A 19,204-nucleotide genomic window follows, 5' to 3' on the forward strand; every position below is an offset into this window, starting at 1 on the left:
TTTATGGCATTTAGCAGATGTTTGCTGTGCTCTGTCAAGCATTCTTTATTCATTTTTATTTCATATTATTCTCCAAAGTTTGTTCTTTACCCTGATCCCAGTCTCAACCTAATACTTCTCTGAAAATTCCAAAGGGTTCACCTTCATATTTAGTCCACTTCTCAAACGTAGTACAAGTTGGACCTCTCTGGTCCACCATCATTGGGACCTGACTGGTCCCAAACAAGAGAATTAGCAGGACCAGGGGAGGTCTCCTGCCACCAACTCCCAAGCCCATCTCCCGCTGCTGGCAGGCTACCCCAGCAAGCATCCCTGCTTCACCTTCCTCTTCAACCTGGCTGGGCTGCTTGCCAAGCTACTGCTGGCTCCCTGGGCAGCAGAGCCTCCAGCTCCTGCCACAGGGCTATGTTCCTGTGCAGCCAGGAGCAGTCACAGGGCTGGGGCTCTGACCCTGGCCATGCACAGCCCCAGCCCTGGTCCCATGCAGCTGGGGAAAGCCCCAGGGCTTGGGCTCCAGCCCCTCTCAGCCAAGAAAAGCCGTGGGGCTCCAGCCCCATTCCTGAGCAGCCGGGGGAAGTTGCTGGGCTCTGGCCCCATCCCTGCACAGCCCCCGCCCAGCCCTGCACAGCCTGAGGAAGCCGTGAGGCTCCAGCCCTGGCCCTGTGCTCCTGGGGGCTGCTGGAGGGCTCTGGTCCCAATCGCGCATGGCCCCCAGCCGGGCTGGTGTCCCGCTCACCTGGCCCTCCTGCCCTTAAGCTCCTAGGCTCTCTGCTCCAGGAGCATCTGTAGTCCTGCCGGACCATGGATGTTGCTGGACCAGAGAGTCCCAGATTTTGGTGGTACAACCTGCACTAACTTTTTCAATATTAAAGCCTTTAAACTCCTCCAGTAAACTCTTTCTTAAGATGGGGAGGTCTACAGTAGTTCTCCATCTCCTTTCTTCTTGGGAACTGGGAAGAACTTTGAATGCAAAATCTTTTCTCCCTATGATGAGGGGGTGCTTGTTCCATAACTTGCAGATGGAGTAGGGAATCTACATCTCAGTCGAGCATCCTCACATGAGAGGGTTCCTTGAAGAGGGAACAAGACTTTTTTTTAAAGTTTCATGGGGGAACGGGGACTACACAGTGTTAGCCAATGGTGATTATTTCCAGATCCCATTTATCTGTTGTGATAAGATACCAGGCCTGGCAAAAATGAGCTAGCTGGTCACCAAATTGATACTGGAGTCTTCAACAAGTTGATATGGTAGAGGGACTGATGCTTTCAAAGATCACATTGAAAGTTTTTCCCAGTGGGAAGCTTCATTCGCTGCCCCTGCCTTCAACATAATTTCTCAGCTCCTATTGGTGGGAAACTGGCCAGTGGGAGCTGGGGAATTTTGCTAGGGGGTGGAGACACCGTGCAAAGCTTTCTCCTCCCTGCCCAGACTGCATAGCAATTAGCAGTCTGCAACTACTGTGTAAGGGCCACAAGCTGAATCCACCATCTTGGCAGCTTGGATCTGGTCCGCTAGCTGCCTCTTGCCCACCCCTACTATAAACCCTCTGCATTATGGAAACCGCTTCAATCAGGAGGTGCAGCAGCACTAGGGTTATCAGGTGGCTTAAAAAAAAAATACCGGACACACTTGATCTCAAATGGGGGAGAGGGGGGAACAGGCCAGCAGGAAGCAGGGTTGGCGGTGGGGGTGGGGGAAGGGGTCGGGGCAGCAGGGCTGGCCAGGAGAGATCGGGGTGGGGGTGGATGGACCGGCCAGCAGGAAGCAGGGCTTGCAGAGGGCAGGTTGGGAGGGGGTGGGAGAACTGGCCGGTGGGAAGCAGGGCTGGTCAGGGGGAGCGGGGCTGACTGTGTGGGGGGCCGGGACTGGCCGATGGGAAGCAGGGCTGGTAAGGAGGGCGTTGGACAGAGCGGGGGAAAAGAATCAGCCGGCGGAGAGAGGGACTGACCCGGGCACACGCAGATCCCGGGATGCTGCCCATCCCGTGCACAATCCCAGCGAAGCATGAGCAAGTCCGGCCCTGGGGATTCCATCCCACCTCCCCCTCGTGTAGTTGCATACTGCCTGGCTGGTAGACATTCTTACGCAGCGTGAGCGTGTCTACCAGCCAGGCAGTTCGCAACTAGGTACTGATACGCCTAATAATAATAAAACTTACCTAATTAGACATTTTTTATGTCTGGTATTTTCTTCATTTTTTTCCTGGACAGAATCCTCAAATACCGGACTGTCTGGTTCAAAACCGGACACCTGGCAACCCTAAGCAGCAAGCCCATTTACATTATTTCCTGCATCTAGAGACAAGGGACGATGTTAGTTTGCTACACTGCATTCTCTGACACTTTCTGTGTGGCTTGTAACACCTCTCATGATAAAAGGTTTGAGGGGCTGGTTCTTTGTAAGGCTGAGGCTTGTTGTATTTCTTCTGTGGTGCTGATGTGTGTGGTGCTGATGTGTAGATTGCTCAAGACATGGAGGGTTGCCCTAGAGTCCTTTTTAAAAATGTAGCAACTCATCTGACTTTTCACTAAACAAGTTGTTACTATAAAAATAAAATAAAGTTGCAATCCCAATATTTAGTAGCTAATAAAGTTTTCAGAAGTGTCTTATAAAATAAAATTGAAGTAATTTTAGAAACGTGCACTTAAAAACTTGCATTAATTTACACTTCAAAACTCACTAAATAATTAAAAAATGAAGTATTAAAATGTTCAAATATTAAATCCTTAATTTAATAATTAACCCAGTTATAGTGGTATAATTTGGTGCAGTGATGCCTAGGAATTTTTCATAAGCAAAATGATGTAACTAAAAATAATGTAATCAAAATCACACAAAACTTCTGTAGAGTTTATCTGCTTTTTAATGTACTCATGTAACCTAAATGCAAAAAAGAAAATATAGTGCTAAATTTAAAAAATAAAATTACCTATCAAAAACATTAATTATAACAATAAGCTTGCAAACCTCTTTAATAGTAAAATGAAATTAATAAAATAATACAAAATCACCAGAAAAACAAAATGTTGCTAAAATACAGCAGTTATCAAAAGCAAGGTTAAAATGTTATCTTGCATGTTTAAAACATAACAAACCCTTTAAGCTTTAATATAGAAACAAATATTGCAATTTTAAAATGTGAGTAACTTAAATGTCAGTTGCTTATAGCTTACAATGTAAAAAAAATTCTTTAAAACTATAAAACCAACTTTAAAAAATTCAAAAGCTCAGATAGCAGAGCTAAGCAAGCAACTTTAAAATATTGTGGTCTCTTATAATAAACTCTTTACAAAATAACAAACCGCAAAATTAAAAGAGAAACTGTACGGATAAAATAAATTAGCTCTTAATTATAAAAATCCATCTAGATCTCTAATTCAGAATGGAAGAGCTAACACAAATATATGTTGCACTTCTATAAAACGGGACTCTGGTCTGGTAACATTCATGGTCTGGCAGGACCACGGATGTTCCAGGATCTAAGAGTCCCCGGGCTCTGTAGTGTTCGGGGGCCCAGGAGCCTAGTGCCGTGTGGGGGTGGGTGGGAACCTAATGCATGGCTCAGCTGGGCTGTGGGGGGAGGGTGGGAGCTGGTGCATGGCTCAGCTGAGCTGTGTGTTGGGGGAACCAAGAAGAACAGCACATGCGACCCAGCTGGGATGTGGCTAAGGGGAAACCCAGCACGCATGATCCAGCTGGGCTGCCAGGGAGACCAGTACATGGCTTAGCTGGGCTGGGCAGAGGGAGCCGGGAAGCCTGACATGACCCAATTGAGCGGGGTTGAGAGGAGGAGCCTGGCGTGTGACCCAGCTGTGCTTCCAGGGGAGCCAGGAAGCTCAATGGGGTGGCAGGGCAGGGAGTGGGGCTGGCAGCAGGGGGCCAGAAATAATCTCTCTTGGTCCATCAGAATCCCTCGTCTGGGCCGTCATGTCCCGAGGGTGCCAGACCAGACCTTGAAGGTCCCGCCTGTACTCTTGATGGACTTGAGGGCAGCAGTAGTCTCACTTCAAGATGTCTCTCTCCTGGAAATCTGTAAGGCAGCAATATGGGGCTGTGTTCATACTTTTGCAAGACTTTACACCCTGGGACAAGCTTCCACATCTGATGCATCCTTTGGCAGAGTGGCCCTTTACTCATTGGTCCAACAGGATTCCTTAAACCCTCCTCCTCAACAAATATTGCTCATGAGTAACCCACAGTGAAACACAGATAGGGAGCATCACTTAAAGGAAAGTGTATTTACCTTGTGCGATAACTAGAGCTCATTGATTTAAGTGGTCTCTGTCCGTATTCTGCTATCCAGCCTCCTTCCCTTCTGCCTCAGAGACTTATCTTAGCAGTTTTTTGTGGTAGAAAAGTAACTGGAGAAGTGGTTGGTCTGCATCACACCGTATGCTCAGAACGAGGAGCAGGGTGCAGGTGTGGATTCATGGATACTGCTAGAAAATTTTTTCCAGTATCAAGCACATGCAGCACATACGTACCTCACAATGGAATATGCATAGGGATCACACATATTGAAGAACTCTAGTTACTGTACAGGTGAGTAACCTTTCTTTATACTTTCAGGCTATATTAAGCTCTTATTTAACCCCATAAATATGACCTGAAGACAGTTTTAATTTATGCTCCTCGACTGTCCCTGGATCAAAATGCAAATGTGGATTTAATTCACCTTTGCCCTCCACTTTTTGAGGTCCTATATGGGGCTCAATTTGGCCAGATCTCAGAATTTGGCCACTCTAGTTAAAGCTACATTTATTTAGTCTTAGACTTCATTAATTAGTTGACTCTTGTGTTTGCACTTTAGAAACATGAATTATCCCAACTAAACTTTTTTTTTGCACTTTTTATATAGAATCACAGCAGCTACACATGTTCATGATGCCAGCAGCAGATCCCATGCCATCTTCACCATTCAATACACTCAGGTTAGCTAAATATTACAATATTTTTTTCTCGTTCTCCCACAAAGGACATTGTTTGACATACTGTACAAAGTTTGTGCTATTTTCAGGAGTCTCAGTAGAAATTATGCTATTTAATTTCTTTGAATCCGCAAATTTTGTTCCACTTCCTATTTCACCTGAAAGGCTTTGTACTTATTGAAGTCTTCCTATTTCCTTGTGCCAGTTTATGGTTAGGAGTGCAGCCAAAAGCTCCTAGTGAAAGGAAAAAAAATGAAATTGAAAACTGATCTTTATATTGCAATATCACCCCAATAATGTTGTGAAAATTCCTGTGTGGTAAGGTGTTTGCAGTTTCACTACCTTTTGTACTGTGCAGTTACTACTGATTTGGATCTTAATATAAAGAGTAGTATTTTAATTCTTCCTCTGACTGTTTTGTCTTTTTGAGATTTCTGTGTTCATCTCCTAAGCGTCTTGATCCATAGTGTGCTTATCTGATACATCCTTTTTCTGGGGGCACTGTAAGGGTACGTCTAGACTACAGGCTTTTGTCGACAAAAGCTCTGTCGGCAAATACTGTTGACAAAGCTTCTGTCAACAAAGAGCGTCTAGACTACATCCAGTTCTGTTGACAAAGCAAGCTGCTTTGTCGACATGAGAGTGTAGACGCAAAGGACAGTGTAGATGCACTAACGCCTTCTGTCGACAGAGTTCTGTCAACAAAAGGCGTTATTCCTTGTAGAATGAGGTTTACCGCTGTCAACAGAACTCGGTGGTAGTGTAGACACAGATATAGTTGTGTCGACAAAAGTCCACTTTTGTTGACAAAACCCTGTAGTCTAGACACACCCTAACTTACACTGTGATGAGATGGTTTCAGTCATATAATAGATCTTTTCCATTTCTCTCTTCTAACATCCTGTAAATTTAGAACATTCAAGATATTTTTCAGGAGTTGCACAAAAGAATTACAGTTTGTTAGAATACATTAATAGTGATTTTTGTCAGATCTAAAAGAAAATATTTTCATAACGCCTTTAGGCATTGATTTTTGTTCAAGAGAAAATGAGCATGCGAGTTGGCTTTGCATGTAACTTAAGAGAACTGTTGGGTTGATGTTTTGACAATATTGTATGATGTAAGATCACATAGCAAGTAGAAGACCCAGATATTCACCACTTCTGTAGAACATGTAGTGTCTTGTATTTTTATAAATTTGAATACGTGGAATAACATTTTCCTTTCAGGCAATATTGGAGAACAGTCTTCCCTCTGAAATTGCAAGCAAGATCAACCTGGTGGACCTTGCAGGCAGGTAATAATGAACTAAGGGGGAAATGCTCTATTGACATATTAACTGCTGTGTTACATACAATTGATTATGCTGATGTTTTAAAAATGGAAATTATATGTTTGAAAACTGAATTGAAAAAATGCTAAGTATAACTTCTGTATATGAAAGCAAAGAGGATATTGAGCTAAAGTTGTTACTTTGTTGTGTATCGTTTTGTTTTGGGAGTAGAGTATCATTGAACCAGTATCATTATGAAAGATGGATTCACCAAAACCATATGCAACAATAGTGAGCTAAAATCAGTTTTCTCTCCACTATGGTACAGCATAGAAAGGAGCAAAACAGTAGTGACTCCGTGTTAAACAGGGTAGCAGGATCCATGAGGGGGAAAGAAAGTATGCTCTGTGTTCCTCTACCACTAGCCATTTGCAACACCATTGTTCTATTTCAGCGGAGCTCTGCAATAAGGATATTAAGTAACGGTTAACTGAGTAGTCAAGCAGCCGATGGAATTTCCATCAACTGCTTGACTAGTTGATAGGCACTTCCGAATTCCTCCCACTGGGGCTCTTGTACATTTCAAAGGAGGAACTCTGCATGCGGCCTGGGGCCAGGGGGAAGTCCTGCTGACTCTGGGCTGCAGGCGGCGTACAGGCTTTGAAATGCACAAGAGTCCCCAGCGGGGGACAGTCCTCAGCTGTGCGGCACTGCCGCTTTGAAGTATCCCCTTTTCCCCCTTTTCAAGGCGGGGGGTTCAACTAGTCCAGTGTTTCTCAACCTTTTTTTTTTTTTTTTTTTTTTTTTAAATATGAAGTACTCCTTTTTTGAGGGGGAAAAAAGTACCCCACCCGCTCTAACCCAATGCCCTCCCCCTTCCACAGAGCCAGGCGCTCCAATTCCCCCCCCCCCCCGCCTTGCTGTAACTCAATGCTTCTCCCCTCCCCCAGAGTCCGACACCCGATGTATGGTAACCCTACCTTTGAAGTGCCCACTCCCGCCGCCCAGCCCTGCCTTGACGGCTTATCTGCAGGGAGCAAGTGGCCCACCAGCACCAGACTGGCCACGTGGGGCTGTACGCTCCCACCTCAGCCCGGCGCCTCCCTGATGCAGGGGTGGGGGCCTTTGGAGCAAAGCTTATTGTGCCACTTCGCCACCTTTTAGCTCCTCTCCGCAGCACCGTGGGGAAGGGGTGATGGGGATGCGTTGTACCTAGCTGCTAGCAGGGGTGAGTGTAATGCGTGTCTCCAGGTTCAGCCGCCCTCCCCACTGGAGCAACCCAGGGAGGCTACCGGAGAGGAAACGAACTCGGTGAGGCGGCCATGGAAATGATTTTCTTTTCCCTGCCCCCCCAGCTTGGAACTTCTCTGGGTCTCGCCGGAACTGCTGCAGCCAAGCACTTTTCCCATCAACGCTGGTGCACATGCTCACAGCGGCTGTTAACGTCCAGGCACATGGCTCTGAACATTCAATTTGACAAGCACACGCTGCTGTCCTCTCCCTGATCCCCTTTGCAGGGCAAAATCCTGAACATTTTTTGCCAAATTTCACTTGTGTTGATGTACCCTCCAGAATTCTCTCACATATCCCTAAGGTATGCGTACCACCGGTTGAGAAACACTGGGCTAGTTGACTGACTATCCTATAAGCTTATCGGATAGTCGACTAGTCCTTAACATCCCTACTCTGCAATTAAAAAGGGTATATATGGATGTGGTGAAGAGCAGAGTCCTGATTTGCTGCCCTTTAAAAAAGAGCATAAGAGGAACACATTTTCTATAAAATGCTCAACGTGTATGCTGTTTACATCAGAGGATTAAATTCCGTCGTTCTTGTACCTCTGTGGTCCCCAACCGTTTGGGGCTCCTGGGTACCAGGGGGTGGGGCTGCGCATGTGCCGCGCGCCTGGGGTCCGGGGTGGAAGAATGGCTTGGGTCGGCCCTGGTCACTAGGCGAGTGCACATAAATGCCCCAGCGGGCGCCATGGCACCCGCGGGCACCACATTGGAGACCTCTGTAGTACCTCAAAAGAACATGTTCTCATTCAAGAGCTCCCTCGCATGTGTTAAATATGAAGTACATTCAGGTGGTTTGTATTTTTTTCCCTGATGTATGTTATAGTGAAAGAGCTGATCCCAGTTATTGCAAAGATCGAATTACAGAAGGTGCCAACATTAACAAGTCATTGGTTACTCTGGGAATTGTCATCTCCACTTTAGGTATGTGTTATAAATTGAATATTTTTTTTATTTTATACACAAAGCCACAAGATCCTTTACTATGTGCTGTATTTTAAAAGTGTGTTAGGTTTAGAATACCAAGCTAAAGAGACCAGTTCTGAGGCCCCTTCATGTACTCATGTGACATTATAGAATGAAAATAGCCCTCATTAGAAAAAATGCAGTGATATCTAACTTGATTTCTAAAACAAAATTTCGGATAAACAACTGATAAGGTTTTAAACACTTGAGTATCAGAGGAGAGCCAGCAGGACAGTGTAAAATACAGAACGAGGAATATTTTTTATTATTTCAGCCAATTAGGATACGGAATTGAGAGAAATAAGGACACACCAAATACAGTAGACAAGAAATTTCAATCTAAGCCCATTGAAAATAACCTTTCTCAGAAAATGTCTATTGTGTTACCCACAGCACAAAACTCTCAGATGTTCAGCAGCTGCCAGAGCATAAACAGCATACCCAGTGAAGGGGACAACCATGTGAGCAGTCACTCTGCAGGCAGTATCAGTGGGCCGAGGCGTCCGGCTTACATCCCATATCGTGACTCCATCCTCACCTGGCTTCTGAAGGACAGTCTAGGTGGCAACTCGAAGACCATTATGATTGCCAGTGAGTTCAGTCTCCTGTTCACTTTATATGTGGTGTCTGTTGTGTTGTGCTGAAAAATAAGCTACTACTTTGGTATGAGATCCATTACATCATGTAAAGCTTGGTCTTGCAAAAATTTTCACCCATGCAAAGGAATAATCTTATTGAAGGAAATCAGTGGAACTAAATTTAAGCGTGAACAAAGCAGCTCTATTAGATGATGTGTTTTATAAGTTAAGGGATTTTTGGTCTTGAGAAAAGTCCCTAAAGACATTTTAAGTTTTTAATAAATTTACTATTTTTATAAAAACAGTAATCTCTTTAAATCAGTTTTTGTTCTTCATTTAAAGCCATCTCTCCTGCTAGCTCCAGCTACAATGAGACCATGAGTACCTTGAGATATGCCTCAAATGCCAAAAACATTATTAACAAGCCCCGGGTGAATGAGGTGAGACACTAACCTCTGATTTTATTTATTTTATATGTTTTAAATTTATTCAGCATATGTATCAAACACACTCTGAGCACATTTTAAGTAATTGAAAAATAAAATATATAATATTTTGATTAATGTCAGTGTCATTCTGGATCCAAAAGGAATTGTTTGCAATTGACTGAGTGCATTTTTTATCATTTTGTACCTTTGACAGGTGAGACATTCATGTTCTGTATCTCTTCAGTTTTCATCCCTTTTGTTTCTGAATTTTCATTACAAACATGTCTACTATGGACTTGTCTGTAGGAACACTTTTAGTCGACCACAAGCTGAGTTGTAAATCTATCCCACACTTCCATGCATGTGTCTGTGTGGACTTGGCTGTTATGCACTGAAAGTTCCCCAGTATGCTTTGATCTACTCCTTTTTCAAGGCAGAGCATGTTTATAATAGAGCATTGAATTATGTGATCACATGCTATATTTTCCATGGAACTTAAGCTTTATTCAGTGCACTGCTTAGACCAGCTTTGGATATCATAACATCTTTTCATCACACAGGGTGGCGTAAAGATAATTCAGTTAATATTTGTGAAGCTCTCAGATCCTCTAGTGATGGATGTCATAGAAAAGCTCCTGAGGAAATTAAGAATTCTGTCTTCAGAGGAAGGGGTTGAATAGTGTGTGAGAAATAAGGTGTGGGGACATACACTGAGCAGTGAAGATGAAGCAAAATACTGAATAGTAGTTCATTAAATGAACATAATCTGTCCTGGTCACGGAATGAGAATGGGATCTTAGGCGATGGGGGGGGAAGCATGTGATCATGTCCTTAAAGACTTTGTCATAATACATACAAACTAAGCGGCTGAATTAAGGTTGCACAGACAGCCTCATTGTGGTATTTTCTTAGTTTTGAGTTCTTGACTGTACAGCCTTATTAGTGTCCTTGTGGTATAGGTTTGTGTGGGGAATTTCCTAGATTTATACAAAAGAAAAATGAAAAAATAGAAATTTCATGTGGTATCATTTCGACCCCACATTGATCATCAGCAGGGTTTGAAAATTTACATTTACGACACAGATGTCTGCAAGCTGAATTAACTGAATAACCTGTAGCATTAGTTGACTTTTGTGGCCCTTTATGTGGCCCAGCACTGACAGGTTTGACTGTCAGGTTCTTGCTGACAGCAGAAAGATGGTGAGATTTGAGGGCTTGAGTTCTGTTTCAGGGTATGGAGGGTAGCGTTCTCCAGTAGGTGCAGTCTCTTCTGCCAATTCCTCCAAATGTGACGCTTTATGTGCTGGCCCCTCCAACCTATCTCAGTTGCATTGCTGTCACGTGTGTGCCCCTAGCTCCTTGTCCTAGTCCCGTTCTCCTCTTCTAGCCAGTTCCAGTCTCCACTCCCCAGGATTCTCATCTCAGTCCTTACTCAGCTAGTACTAGTACTCCCTCCAGGTTCCTCATCCATTCTCTCTCCTGCTTTCCTCCCAAGTCAGCTTCACCGGACGCATTATACAGCTGTCTTCCCATACTGCCTGCCTGGGTCCTTGCCTCAGTCCTACCTGATCCTGACTCCTTATCCCAGTTTTTTTGCTCTGTCAATTCTAGTTCTTCCCTGGCATCCCAACTCTTGGTTGGATTTATCCGCTACTCCTCCCTGTTCCTCCCCTGGCTGCTGTTCTTGGTTCCTGTCTCCTTGGCCAGCCAGTCCCAGTTTCGTCCAAGCTCCTTGTCTAATCTTGATATCCTGTAACTCCCAGTCAGCTGGATCCATGTCTCTCCCACGTCCCTCATTGGCTCCCAGTCCTAGCCTTCTTGCCCAAGCAGGTCCAGCCTTCCCTCCCTTTTGGATCCTAGTCACCTCTTTCCCCAGCTTCCAGTTCCAATCTCCTTGTCCACCAGTTCCAGTCAAAACCATTTCTCTGCCTGCCCACCTCCAGTCCTAGTCTAACCAGGCTCCTTAGACTGATTTCTTCCTTTCCTTTCCCTTCCCTCAGTCCAGCTTTTGCGTCTTGTTCATTCACGTCAGCTGGTTTCCTCCTTCACGCTGCACGGGTGGCCCTTGAGAGCACAAGAGAGACATGCTTCCTGCTCAGTTCCAGTGACTGACCCAACCCCACCCCATCCTGAAGCAGTAATTTCAGGGGATGTCCAGTTTTGCCCCGGTAGCCCAGGGATAGAGCAGTTTGAGCTGTTCTGTGGAGATGGTGCCTGCACAGTCCAGTCACGCGTACAACTATGTTCAGTGGGGGCAGAATCTCTGTCCGATTACACACAGGCACTAGATCTCTTCAAAGGAAAAAGGATTTGTACTTGAAATGTACTTTTCTTCTTTGAGGAGGGTCCCTGTGGGTGCTCTATTTTAAGTGTCTTGGCTAAAGCCCTATGCTTCAAATTGGAAATTTGTAGTAGCAGCACTTGTTTGACTGCATACGCGCATAGCAGCTGTCTCATGCTGCTCCGGACAGCGACCTAGCGCGCACAGCCAACCGTCCTTCTGTTTCTTCTCTGTGTCCTTGGCTTGAGTTGAAGTGACAGCAGCGCAACCTCCAATTCCATAGATAGCTTCATATTTCTTCCTTTTAGCCTTTTAATCCTAGTTAATTTCAATTGATACCCCCACAATCTCGCTCCATGCCCCCCCGCCACCTATTCCTATAATGGACATTTGCAAAGCAGCTCATACCTTTACCAAATGCTATGCTCTTAAATGACAATCAGCAGCAGATGCTCAGTTTGGCCAACAAGTGCTATCCACTGCTAACAATCTGATTCCAAAGTCCCTCTGCTCCACTGGAGGCACTGCTCTACTCTACCCAAAGTGGAGCACCCAGAGGGATTCTCCTCAAAGAAAAAGAGAGTTATTTACCCTACACAGTTTCTGAGGATCTTTGAGATGTGTGTCCCTGCATGTGTTCCACTGTCCATTCCCTCCCCTCTTATTCAGAGTTTTCATTCAATCCTCTGGGGTAGAGAAGGAACTGTGGGATGGTTGGTTGTTCACTAGGTAGCCACTTGGAGCAGCATGAGACGACTGCTGCATGTGTGTGGCCAAACAGGCATTGCTACTACAAATCTCTGATTCAAAGCTGAGGGCACCAAGATGCCTAAAGTGGAGCACCCACCGGGACAACCATCTTGAAGAACTTCGATTACTGTGCAGGGTAAACTACTCTCTCTTTCCCTAGTCTTATTCTTGGAAATGGTTGAGCCATTTTGGCTGAAATTTAAAAAAAAATTTTTTTTGGCTTGAAGCAGAGAGCTGAGACATGGAAAATTTGAGTCCAAACGGTTAAAATTTGGCAAAGTTTTAGACAATGTCTTAAAATGGAGAGTGTCAGATAACATTAATGATAGGTGTTGCTAAGAGCCATATTCATCATATCACATTGCCTGGATTCTGTAATCCTGACTCAGGTAAAATTACCCTTGAAGACTGCAGGAATGAGGGCTACAGCAGTAGAGATCCCATAAGCAGTACTTATACATGAGAGTGGCCTGCTGGTTAGGACACTAACCTAAACATGAGTCTATATGACAGACTTATGTTAATATAACTATATTTCTCAGGGGTGAGGAAAATCTGCACTCCCGAGCAACACTCTTATTCTGATCTAAATCCTGTTTATACATAGCATTGCATCAATGGAAGGGCTTCTCCCCATTGATACAACTACTGCTTCATACAACTATGCTGGGAAAAGATGCTTTCCTGTCGACGTAGGTAGCATTTTCACTTGGCACTACAATGTCACGGCTGCAGTGCTGTAAGCATGGACAGGTTCTAAGAGTTGGGAGACCTGAGTTCAATTCCCAGCTCTGCCATAAGCTTCCTGTGGGAACTTGGACAAATCACGTAGTGAACAAGTACTGCACGTCTAGCTACTCACCATAGTGAAAGACTCCAGCAGTGGGGAGGCAGCAGGGAAAGGCTCAGGCAGACTTTCACTGTGATGAGGAAAGCCTTTGGTATGAAGGAAAACTCTGTGAGCTGCCAGAACCTTTCCCTATGACCTTCCCTCTGCCAGAGCTTTTGCCTGCTACTGGCACCTTTCACTGTGGCAGAGAGAGGCTCTGGCATGAGGGAGGCAGAGAGCTTCTGAGAGCTCTACAATAATTGAGGTACAACATGAGGAATGGCAGTTTTTATTTTAACATTTTCCTTTTTTCCCTCCTCTAATAGAAAATACTAATTTTATTTTAAGATAATTGTTTTACACTATCCATCTGTAATGTAAGTCATTGTCTCATTTTACTAGATGATTATTTTTATGTATGATGTTTAATGATTATCTCTTCATGTTTCAGGATGGAAAAGTAAAACTGATCAGAGAACTGCGAGAGGAAATTGATAGATTAAAAACTATGCTGCTGAGCTTTGAACTGGTATGTGTCAGTTCTTATGTAGCTGAGCCCTCAGTAGTGCTTTCAGTAGCTGAATAAACATAATTGTATATGTTGAATGGGACTGTGAGGGAATGAATCTGTTAATTTGTTGAGTGTTCTCATCACGGTTTTGCACCAGCTGCCCCTCTCCCAGGAAGGCTACATTCTCTGGTATTGTTTCTTAATGACCCATAAGCATAAGCTATTAAGCAATTATTAAAAGGGCCTCTTCCTCTCAGTCTCTAGGATGGATAGGCTGACTCAGCTACCTAGGCTGGTATACACATTCCGTTATACAGCACAAGAGCACCAGGCTAGTAACAAAATAAGAGCACCCCCACCCTTGTCCTAATCCTTTTCTAAGAAAGTGATTAATAGTCCTTAAGTAGTTTAGAGTTAGAACATAGATATTACTCCCTAAGAGATGATGGGAATGGACATAATATACAGCTAGCGTTCTTTGCTGTTTTCCTGCCTGTTTCCTGCTTCTCCTTTGGACCCACTGTGAACTTTAGCACATTTGTGTCGCTACTCCTGCTGCAGGTAGCGGCTAATACTACACTAGCTCTGAGCTTCCCCATTTAGAGAGGGGTAGTGCAAAGGCAGTAGTTAACTATTTATTTCACAGTATCATACAAGCAATAGCAAGAAGTTATTTCCTGAGTAAGTATGGAGGGCAAAATGAGCTGTCTGCCTATATTATCTTTACTTCCCTTGCTTAATTTCTCTGAAATCAGAATGTTTGATAGACCTTGCCTGCCTGGGTTGTAAGAATTTCTGTAATGTTTGTTTGTACAGAGGAATTCTAGCCCTTCTTGGAGTGATGACAGAGATGGCAATCTTACAGAATTAGTTCTTCAGAATGAAATGAAGGTAGGTATATTTTATTAGTCTCCCATCACACACACTTTAATATGGGTATGTCTACACTACAGAGTTTTGTCAGAAAAAAGGCCGTTTTTCCGACAGAACCTGAATTATGTCCACAGAGGGGTTTTTCCGGCATTGGTAATCCTCTTTCTACGAGGAAGAAGCCTTTTTCCAAAAGAGGAAAAAGGTGTGTGTGAACGGGCAAGAGGGAGTTCTTTTGGAAGAAGAGGAAAAAGCAGAGGTGCCCTGGTGGCCACTCTGTCCTTAGTAATCACAGCTTAAATGTGAGATAGTGTCCATTCAGTATGAACGCTGTCTTTCGAAAAAGCAGATCACTTTTTTGATGTGTGGACGCGCTTTCAGAAGAAGTTTTTTTTTGGAAGATCTCTTCTGAAAAAAGGTTCTTCTGAAAGAAGCCTGCATTCTAGACATAGCCCAAGTGACATATTTTTTAAACAGTGAAAATGTTCCCTTAGTAACACTTTTAAACCTGCTGGTGGAATATTCCTAGTTTTCATAAAACTTTCATTGCACAAAGGCAGAGAGATCTGTTCAGTTCACAACAAGCATTCAAAATCTCCTTCATAGTTCCTGGTATGTTTTTCATATACCTATGTAACCTGGCCTTTTTGAGTGTTCCGTAGCACCCAGCACTATAGTAGCAATGTGCCTGTCAGGTAAGCTAGATGTATGTGTTGAGATACCAAGTGGACTTTAAGGAGAGAAGTTTTCTACCCTTCTCTCTGAAGTTGTTAGGAAGACACAAACAATGGAAAATGAGAATTGTGTTGTCTGTTAGTACTTATTGACATGCTAGCTTCTGAGTGCCACTTGAGTGCAGAAAAACTTTAATCTTGCAGAACTGCTAAATTGCATAGGGCGGTAGCTCTGCCTCTCACTGAACTGACTTGGTCAGCAGCAATGCATGTTTCCCATTCTGTCCATCGGTTCACTGTCAGTCTTCACCTTTAACGAACCACATCTTGGGGATATAATAAAGGAGATGCTTGACAACTTAATCTTATATCTATATGGTTTCTTTATTACAAGTGGCACTCAAGAATATTGTTGTTTACAGGATTTAGCAAAAAAACCCAAACATTCTCCTTTTAAAATGTGTGTTTAAATTGTATTTTTGACAGCAGAGTGTATTTAATCAGTTCCCCTGTTTTGCCTGCACAGTCCACAAGTAAAGTACTAATTAAATAGCAGAAAAAAACTTTATGGATATCAGCAAGCATGCAGAAAAACTCTCAACTTTCGTTTTTAGAGAAATATTTCATAATCACAATTTTAAAAATGTTCTGCTAGAAAATTATGTCTTTAAAAACTGGTCAGTTTTGTTAGCTTTCAAAAACTCAAGTTGATAGTGTACCTTTGTCTTCATGGTTTTCATGTCATTGATCTTTCTGGCAAGACTATCAAAACCTATACCAAAAGTGACTGTAGTTTTGAGATACGGACACTTGTCATTTTAAGACCTGAACTGAGATCACCAGTGTATTTCATATAAATTACTTCACAATTATCAAAGAATTAATGATATTTAGACTACAGAGATAACATTAAAGGACCACAAATCACCACTGATCTGGAGTGGATTTGAAGTCTTAATTTTAAGATTCAGTGAGGGTTATAACAGCACAAAAATTATTATTTAAATAGTTTGAAAAACACCTTGAGAATGTATCCTTTGATATTTTGGAGTAATGTGCTAAGCCCCAGCTTCCCCTTAGAGTGGTGCATTTTTGCACACATGAAATACATTGCAGTTACAGTTCTAATTGCATGTCTAATTATATGCTTTTCATTAAGAATTGCAAGTACCCAGGTTTGCCCTAAGGATGCTAAGAAGCAGGTAATTGGCTAATTGTGTAGTCGATACAGTTTATATCAACTACATGATTAGTCGATAAGGGGAGGCACTCTGTCCCGGTTTGCACCAGAGCCAGGAACTATCCCAGTTGTGACTCTGCAGTTTAAATGTAATAGGAGCCGGGCACACAGGCAGCCCAGTTTCTATTGCATTTAAATTGCAGAGCCACGGCAGGGGTAGCTCCTGAAGCCGGTACAAGCCTGGAGTAAGCAGTCTTGGCTCACACCGGCTCCAGGGCCACAGCGGTACTGCATTTTAAATGTAGTAAGAGCTGCTGGGCGCTTGCTACACTTAAAATGCAGAGCCGCAGCAGGGGTAGCTCCTGAGTCTGGAGCAAGCCAGGACTGCTGTTTCCCCTTTCCTCTCCCCCCCCCCCCCCTCCACTGCACCATGGAGATGGTGCTGGGGGGGCGGTGGAACCAACTTTTAAGCCAGCTCTCTCCAGCACTGGCTCCTGCTCCCCTCCCCCCTTTCTGCCTTTGATACAGAGGCAGCAAGGGGGAGGGGAGAAGCGTAGTTGACTACTCAACCAGCTGCTTACATCCCTAGTTTGCACCCATAATTAAATAGAAGATAGAAATTTTGTAAGAGTAAATTGCAAAAGAAAAGCTGCCCTTTTTGGGGGAAAATGATTCTTTTAGCCATACTTTAACTTGCTGTGTAAATAAAATCTTTACTGTTAACTTTCTTTTCTGGTCTTCCTTAAGATCGAACAGCTGACCAAAGACTGGAGTGATAAGTGGACTGACAGAAAAGCCATAATGGAAGAGTACAGTGTGGACATCAACAAACAAAAGGCTGGAGTGACAATAGATTCCAATTTACCTCATTTAATGGCAATGAATGATGATATCCTCAGTACTGGAGTTGTGCTTTATCATCTCAGGGTGAGACTTAATCTCTTGCTTTATTTTATGACTTGCAGTAAGTGTCTTTCCTTTGGGAACAGAGATCCAGATTGGGTGACATTAGAACGGCAATTATTACAGAGCAAAAAGCTGTATTGCAAGACAGCTTCACTGGTAACAGGACAACATTAAAAAAACAAAGGGGAAACTATATTCTACACTAGCTGTACAAAACAAGATATTTTCAGCTGACTATTAAGATGACTTTTATCAGTGTCCATGCAACACTTATGGGGAAACCAAACTAAGTGTCCAATGGCCCAAATAAGCATATAGGCATTTGCACACACAGAATGGGTTCGTGTCACTTTTTGTGGGCTCTGTCTCAGTTCAGGGCAACTACTCCTGTGTTCCCTTTCTGTGGTCCAACATGGGCAGTGATTCTAGACTCCATGCTCCTCCAGCTGTTACCTTTCATGAGTTGAGACCAATCTCTTTCTCTATCCTAAGAAGTTTTTTCCAGGCTGCACCATTTTCTGTCTTCATTGTGATATACCCAGCAAGTCAAACTGCCTAAATAGCATCTGTGCTTTAGCCCAGTTGCCAGTAGTTGTAAGCTACCCCACAGCCCTACAGAATAAAAGTTCTTGTATGCATGCTAAAAGCGTAAAAGAGATTACCCATCAGTCTTATGGGACCTTAATATGCCAAAGTCCTTCCAGTTTCTTCCATTTGCTTAATCTGAACAAAGTCCCTCAGACTGTTTATCCAGTAGTCTCCTCTATGTTTACTTATCTCTGTAGAATCAACTTGGAAATACTTTGTATGTGCCTGACCGAGTGATGGTATTTCTCTGGAGGTGTTAGTACTTGAGTGAAATTGCCTAATCACACTCCACTGTGCTTAGTTTGTGGAGAGTGGTGATTACTCTCCCCCATGGTATTACATACAATCCCTGGTTCACAATGATAAATAAACTCAGTACAGTAAGAGTTCCCAAAGATATTGGAGGAAATTGTCATGTCACAGGCTTAATCAATAGTTATGTCAAAGTATGTATGCAAAAGCAGAAGCTTAAAATTTGGCCTGGTGTTCTAATATAAGCACCCTTTACATGGAATGTGTAGTGGATAGTAGCTAGGAGCGCTGGAACCTGTGTAGAAGTGAGATGGCCACCAGCCCCAGAACTGTGGTCCATGTGCTGCGCCTCCTCTTTTCCTTGAGGCTCTGCCCCATGGCCTGGCTGGAAGCTAGAGCCAGTCTGTGGTAAGAGCTGCCTAGGGAATCCAGGACTTTGTTTATGAGCAAAGTCTCACTACAAGTCTTACCATTAGAAACCATTTTTTAAAATGGGATTTAGGCTTCTAGGTCACTCAGGGACAGATTTTGAAAGAATTTAGGGCATGTAAACAAGCAGATAAGCTTCTAGTGGAACTTTCCAAGTATCTAGCACAGTGGTAGGCAACCTGCAGCCTGTGGGCCGCATATGGCCATTTGGGACTTATGTGTGATTCGCAAGAGATTTTGTTTACTGTTGCCCACACCCAAGGTTGCTAGATTCCGCTGGTTTCCAGCTCTGTGTTTTTTTTCTATCAGTATGTAAAGCACAGGCAAGTGAAGTGACAGACCGTGAAATCCATGTTCTCTCTCTGCAACCAATCAAAGTGTTGCTCAGGTTCATTTGGCAAAACGACCCTATCCTGGGAGACCATCTTCATCACTGAGATGGAGGGCCACTCATGCAACCCACTC

At 43.6% G+C, this 19,204-nt stretch overlaps 1 protein-coding gene across 2 annotated transcripts in view; it reads left to right on the forward strand.

Moving 5' to 3' along the window:
* The window catches only part of STARD9 (StAR related lipid transfer domain containing 9), a 130,723-nt gene that overhangs the window by 55,634 nt on the left and 55,885 nt on the right, over window positions 1-19,204 (forward strand). For both annotated transcript variants that reach the window (XM_006135403.4, XM_075927239.1), the window contains exons 9-16: window positions 4,860-4,932; window positions 6,159-6,226; window positions 8,324-8,421; window positions 8,857-9,054; window positions 9,384-9,481; window positions 13,781-13,858; window positions 14,657-14,731; window positions 17,312-17,491. In XM_006135403.4, coding sequence (XP_006135465.2) covers window positions 4,860-4,932; window positions 6,159-6,226; window positions 8,324-8,421; window positions 8,857-9,054; window positions 9,384-9,481; window positions 13,781-13,858; window positions 14,657-14,731; window positions 17,312-17,491 — 868 coding nt within the window. The remainder of the gene's footprint in view (window positions 1-4,859; window positions 4,933-6,158; window positions 6,227-8,323; window positions 8,422-8,856; window positions 9,055-9,383; window positions 9,482-13,780; window positions 13,859-14,656; window positions 14,732-17,311; window positions 17,492-19,204) is intronic.

The sequence above is a fragment of the Pelodiscus sinensis genome, chromosome 4, assembly GCF_049634645.1.
Source record: "Pelodiscus sinensis isolate JC-2024 chromosome 4, ASM4963464v1, whole genome shotgun sequence".
Lineage (NCBI taxonomy): Eukaryota > Metazoa > Chordata > Testudines > Trionychidae > Pelodiscus > Pelodiscus sinensis.